Here is a 6759-nt window from a genome sequence, read left to right on the forward strand (position 1 = left end):
TTAAAGGATTAAAAGTTAAAATATAAAAAAAATTAAAGGGTTAAGAATTAAAATATAAAAAGGTTAAAATTAAAAATATTTTAATTTTAGATTTTAATTGTCTTTTGTCTTTTTGTGTTGGAGGGGTGTAGAAATGTAGGTTAAAATATTTAGGAGGGGGTGAGGTTACATTAACCCTAAAACATATATATGACTCACCTACATCATATACATATCATGGGAAAGATTCAAACAAAACATCATTAATTTACGATAACGTTGAAACACCTTTTGTTATAAACAATCATATAAGATATTATTATTTCATCACATATGATATACGTGTTATGCTAAATTAGAGATGCATACGACTTTTGACATAATTTATAAGTTGCGGGCCAAGTCACATTTATACCACTAAGCCTTCTCACATGTATTATCATATGTGATAAGAATGTTCTTGATGTGATATTATAATCCATCAAGACCATCACATCTGATACTAAATCATAGACGCAGACAATCTTTGGCTCACGTGACATATCGTCCGTACACTACGAGATCCGCACACGTATATTATCACATGTGATAAGTATTCACGTATTATCGTAAAATGAAGATGTTATCGTTTAAAACTTCACCTACGTATATACACATATATACATAGCAATCGCACAAGGAAAAACCCATCTCCCAAAAGAATACACACACATCACCTATATATATAATATATATATATATATATATATATATATATATCACACACAAATAGATGCATAAAACACCCATCTCTACTTTCTTCTCCTCCAAAAAAACCTCTCGCCACACCTACCTCCAAATTTTTTATTAGTGCATATATGTATATGATACAAACCCACCTGCAACTCCTTATGATAAAACACACACACACACACACACACATATATATATATATATATATATATATAGGGAAGGGTTCAAACGAGAACCCTGTGATTTACGAGAACGCAAGAACAACTCAATAACCTCATATTGTGATAAAAAATAAAATTAAAAGATTTTTAAAATTAAAATTGAAATTTAAAAAGATTCAAAAAAATTTAAAATTAAAAGGGTAATAATGGAAATGATATCATCAAATCTTTTAAACACGATAATTATCTTTTAAACACTCATTATTATCATTAGTCTTATCATTATCTAGTAAAACGGTTACGAAATAGGTTAGGATTATACTAGGTGTAATAATCATGTGATATGAATGTGATAATCATGTGATAGGGGTGTGATAATCACCATTATACATCACTTGAGTTATCGTTTTAGTTAATAAGTTAAAATTTTGGTGTAATCATGTGATAGGGGTGTGATAATCATGTGATATGAGTGTGATACTTATATGATAGGGGTGTGATAATCACCATTATACATCACTTGGGTTAAYGTTTTGGTTGATAAGTTAAAATTTTGGTGTCATCATGTGATTTGGGTGTGATAATCAAGTGATAAGGGTGTGATAATCACTGTTATACATCACTTGGGTTATCGTTTTGGTTGATAAGTTAAAATTTTGGTGTAATAATATAATATGGGTGTGATAATCATATGATATGAGTGTGATACTTATGTGATAGAGGTGTGATATGAAGAAAAGATGTTAACGAGAAGAAGCAGCAGATAACTACCAAGAGTAAAACGTGGAACGTGAAAAGATAATTATRGTTAATTAAAATAAAATAAAAATTATAAAAATTACTTAATTACATTATTGTCCTTRTTAAATTATTTATATATAATAAAAGTTAATTTATTAATTAAAAAAGTTTGAGGTTATTGGGTTGTTCTCGTGTTTTCGTAAATCACAGGGGTTCTCGTTTGAACCTCCACCTATATATATATATAGACACACACACACTTTTGCAGGACCCATTTTATTAAATATAAATAAATATATAAATACACACAGTACAGTGTGAACCAGATGTATTCGTGTATAGCTATAAATCGTAGCGTATGCATAATTTTGCTTTCCTTAGTGTCCAGTTTTGAATCAAATGAGCGTAGTCTTGATTTAATATCATATAAACTGTTGTGTGTGTGTATATATATATATATATATAAACCAGTGAGTGTAGTTTGTGTATATATAGAGAAAATTTACTCTATAAAAATTCTGTTATAGTGAGTGTAGTTTGAATAAAAAATTCTGTTATATCACATAGCTTACTCTAGCACTAGTCTTCAAGTGAAAACATCAAAGCTTTTCACTAAACAAAAAAGACCGACTCATATGCCTGTGGATTCAATGCCGTACAGTACATGTCTCCAATTGAATGACCAATACACTCAAAGCATGTAATTCTCAAATAAAAATGCAATAAATGCAAATCATGTCCAAGCTCAACAATAATCAATTTAAACCGCACAAATATCCCCAAAACTCAAATGGTCCAAAATCAAGCCAACAACACCACACTCGCTTGACTACAAAAATCAACATAAACAATAAAAACGTGTAACACCCCCGAGATCACATTTGCATATAACCATATATTTCATATATTAAGAAATATAATTTATACATTTGGTCCCGCTATAAATACAAAAGCTATATTAAAAAAGTAGCTACCAACTTTTTTCACAAAATCCCTTTACGTAACAAGTATTCAAGTACAAAAGATAACACATCATCTAAAAAAAAATCATATAGTCTTCTTACTTTCCCTTTCCCCTTATTATCAGACTTTACCCGACCTGTAATGCACATTTTGAAATACAAATGAGGGTTAGTCCATAAGGTCTAGTGAGAAATTCATTTGTTTGCTATTATAGAATGAAAAATCACCAAAACACTTTTACAAACTCATACTTATATAAATAACAAATAAACAACGTTTTAACAAAACAACCTCGTTTATCGCATCAATAAGATGAGACATCATCCAATTATCACATCAATAACCAAATAACTCATTTATTGCATTATGCTAAAAACCAATCGCATCTTATAGATAAAATCATGAATTCCTCGCAACACATGGGTGAGACAACCTCATTTCCTCGCAACACACTGATGCGGGAACCCCATCTCATCGCATCACACTGATGCGATAAACCCAACTTGTCGTATAAGTAGGATGCAATAAGTCAACTTGTCGCATTACGAGGATACGACAAATACAACTTCTCGCAACACATGAGTGCGATGACTACAAGTGATCGCATCAATGGATGCGATAACCCCAAGTCATCACATCACACATATGTGACAACTCAAAGTCATTGCATCATAAAGATGCGATAACAGTTCATCAACTTGATCAAAAACCCAAGTTTCACAAATAGTTGATTTTGCCACTCTTATAACCGTAATACACCTCTCCTGATTGTGTCACCCTTATCCCAAATATACCTCTCTTGATTATGCCACCCTTATATCTAAAATACACCTTTTCTGATTATGCCACTCTTATATCCAAAATACATCTCTCCTGATTATTCTACCCTTATTCTAATCATTTGATAATTAACATATCAAAATACAAAATTTTGCTAATAATAGCATAAACTCAGTTTCAAAACTCTCACATAAAGAACCATACGATTCTACTTCAATATCGTAAAAGGAAAGTTTATAACGTAAAATTCATCTTAAAATCACAATGAGATGAAGACAAACATAAAAAAATTTAGGTTGAGAATCACATAATCGATTTCTACTAGCTTTCCCTTTGGTTCTGTTTTTCTTCCTGGCTCAAAACACACACGGAAGCTTTACCAACTTTCTTTATGCTTTTTACTTCCCATCCCAATGAGATAATATAATTATATCATAACAATAATAATCAAATAATAAGAGGCGGTGGTGCATTTAAATTATTTAGGCACATAACCAAATCAAGCCCCTTAACTTATATACCCCGAACTTTTTTTAACCATTAATCCCGATTATCACAAAACACATTTAACCAACGTTTAAGCAAACTTATGCTCGATTGACTTAAAAACCAATCATTCACATTTTCCAAATGGAATCATACTAATTTTTATCTCCTAAATACTTCATAACACAGTAATGTGCATTTTCCAAATGGCTTATAAAACAAAACACACTAAGAGTGCATTAACGTCAAACAATCTCCATTTATGCAATAAATCAAAATGACACACTTATAATTTATTTATCAAAATGTCCAAAAACCCCAAAGGTAGAAATTTTATAAGATATATAAAATCAAATGTACCAAAACTATCATTCGCATCAAATAAACCACACACTTGGTAAACATCAAGTAAATTACCATAAGACTTCAAAATGGACATTTTTGGCATGTACAATGTTCTTACAAAGCAACTTGAACTCATTTTGCTAGATTTATGCTAAGTCTAGGTTTTAATTCCAAATCTTTAGCTTCTTTTAGTGAAGACTTGAGATCTCCTAGCAAGCCTTCTAAATCTTAGCTCCAAAGCTTCCACAAATACTCCCATAGCTACACCAAAATAGAAATAAATGGAAAGGGGATGAAGAGCACATAGACACAAGCTTTTGGTTGGACAAGAGAAATATTACCTTCAACTTGGTAGATCCAATATCTTCAAGAAACGCTTCCAATGGACCTTAGATTCAGACCTGAAACCTCCTAAAACACCAAATCTGGAGAGAGAAAGGCAGAGGAGAAAGTTGGGGAAGAGAAAGTGAGAAAACTCCAAGAGGTTTTCCTGTCATCAAGCTGAGATGTTCTTGGCGTTTGGAGTAACGAGGTAATGATAGTTTATAAAAGGGTGTTGTGTGTTTTATGAATATGTTATTGGTAAATTTCAAGACGGAGTCTTGGCGTTGCAAAATGTGTTCTACAGTCAGTAAGGGTCATTATTCGAAAGGCAATATTTTATCCTTATTATTGAGAAGACGTAGTTTAAAATGCTTGAATTCACTAGGCTTTAAACCTAACACTTTTTCATGTCGATATGTGCAACAGTCCTGGTGGGTGAGTACTAGTAAAAACTTGAGAAGAGTTGATGGTAGCTAGAGGCAAGTGAAGAATGTAACTCTCAGGTACGTCGTCCTTGTCCATACCTTGGAGATAGTGACGATTATGCAAGGTTTAGTGACAAATGTTCTTTTACTAGATCTTATGTAATATTCCTTTTTGAAAGTTGTTGGCTTTAAACCTTACATATGTATGTAGAAGTATTCTATCTTGACCTTTGGGGAGAAAATATTATACTATTTATGATGGTTATCAAAAGTTTTAAATATTTTCTAGTCCATGTGGATCGGCACTTGGTAGTTTTACCATTTTATTGCTTGTTTAAGATGACAATAGATTGGCAAGTCTATACTTGCACGAGTCTTCGTTTGCTGACAATTTAAAGATTTGTTCCATACAAATCTCGCAACAATGCTCCTCACACATATCAACTTGTCGTTGTCAAGCGCGTGCGAATAGCAGATCGTGGATAGTGGCTAAGACCGACGAAGAGTCTGTTAGGTTATTCAAATTACACAAAAATATGCAAAGGGGGTGAATACACTTTTTTACACAATCTTTTGGAAGATTAAAAGTATGAATATACTGATAACATCCAAGGAAACAAACTAGAGCTATCTGTACGGAATACAAATAGATAGCTTATGGAAAACTTACGATTACAATCAAGAACAGTAAAATTTGAAAACAAGTGAACCGAAGGGTAAAATCTTACACATTCATTGATGGAATACGCTCTACTTAGAATGAGATGTCCAAACCATTGAACTTTTCATTGGTAATTTGGTCCAAAGTTTGGCTCATTTCAGATGTGAGATGGTTGCTCCAGTTGCCAACTTTACCTTCCCTGAAGAAAATATTATTAGGTACACCCACAAGAAAATTACCGTGCTTATTAACTTCACTTAAGTTTTCGAAACTGCATAGACTCACAATCTCTTCCACAACACCTTTGGCATTTTCCTCCTCTGTGAAAGGGAAGCCCAAGAACTCTGCAAGGCGCTTCACATTGTTTACAGTATCTAATTTCATACTTTCATATGTCAGAAAGAGAATCCTTGTTGGGTGTTCTAAACTGATGTTATAGTAGGCTTTCACATGATCCCAGTATGGTCCATATGGACTGACACCTTTACTGAACATATGAAACAACTCTTCAATTGTCATTAGACCACGAGATTTGCCTCTCACCTTATTTACAAAGTGAAACAATGAAACCAAGAGATCTTTAGGGTTTCTACACATATAAACTAAACGACAACCAGAATCAAGAATGGATTGAGGCAATAAAGTGTAAGGAATATGTGTAGCAAAGAGACGTGCCGAATGTGCGTCAAGATAGGAAGGTTCGGTTCTCAAACTTTCATCCTCAACGAAAGGCACACAATGATGAGGGTTAGAGATGAGGAGAGGATGAGTTGAAAGAGACTTGTTTTTGTACCGATTTCGGTTCATTATAGCAAACACAAGTGCCTTGATCCATGTTGTGCCTGATTTTGGTAATGTGACCAAATAGATATCATTTGGATGAGCTTGAAAAGTGTCTTGTGCAGCCATCACAGTTTCAAGTGAGTATAAGCTCTGTGACATAAGCCAAAACCCTTGGTACATGTAAAGGTTTTCAACTATCCAACCATTCTCCTTTGGCAAAGTTGTAAATTTGTCTTTATATCTATCAAAAAGAAGGGATAATTTGGCCCTTCGGCGTTCAATCTCTTCTGCACTAGGTTTGACAATGGAAATAGAGGAAGCATTGGAGGCTGTAGGCGCAGACATTGTTTGAAGTATTATGATCTCTGTTGAATGGAAG

The 6759-nt window shown here is 33.0% G+C and overlaps 1 protein-coding gene across 1 annotated transcript; it reads right to left on the reverse strand.

The window, feature by feature from the left end:
• Positions 1–5480: 5480 nt before the first annotated feature.
• Positions 5481–6725, reverse strand: LOC112529028 (cytosolic sulfotransferase 13-like). The gene has a single exon (XM_025140108.1). The coding sequence runs from the start codon at positions 6723–6725 to the stop codon at positions 5691–5693; it is 1035 nt and encodes a 344-aa protein (XP_024995876.1). The 3' UTR covers positions 5481–5690.
• Between the last annotated feature and the right edge of the window lie 34 nt (positions 6726–6759).

The sequence above is a fragment of the Cynara cardunculus genome (assembly GCF_001531365.2).
Source record: "Cynara cardunculus var. scolymus isolate 2C chromosome LG 16, CcrdV1, whole genome shotgun sequence".
Lineage (NCBI taxonomy): Eukaryota > Viridiplantae > Streptophyta > Magnoliopsida > Asterales > Asteraceae > Cynara > Cynara cardunculus.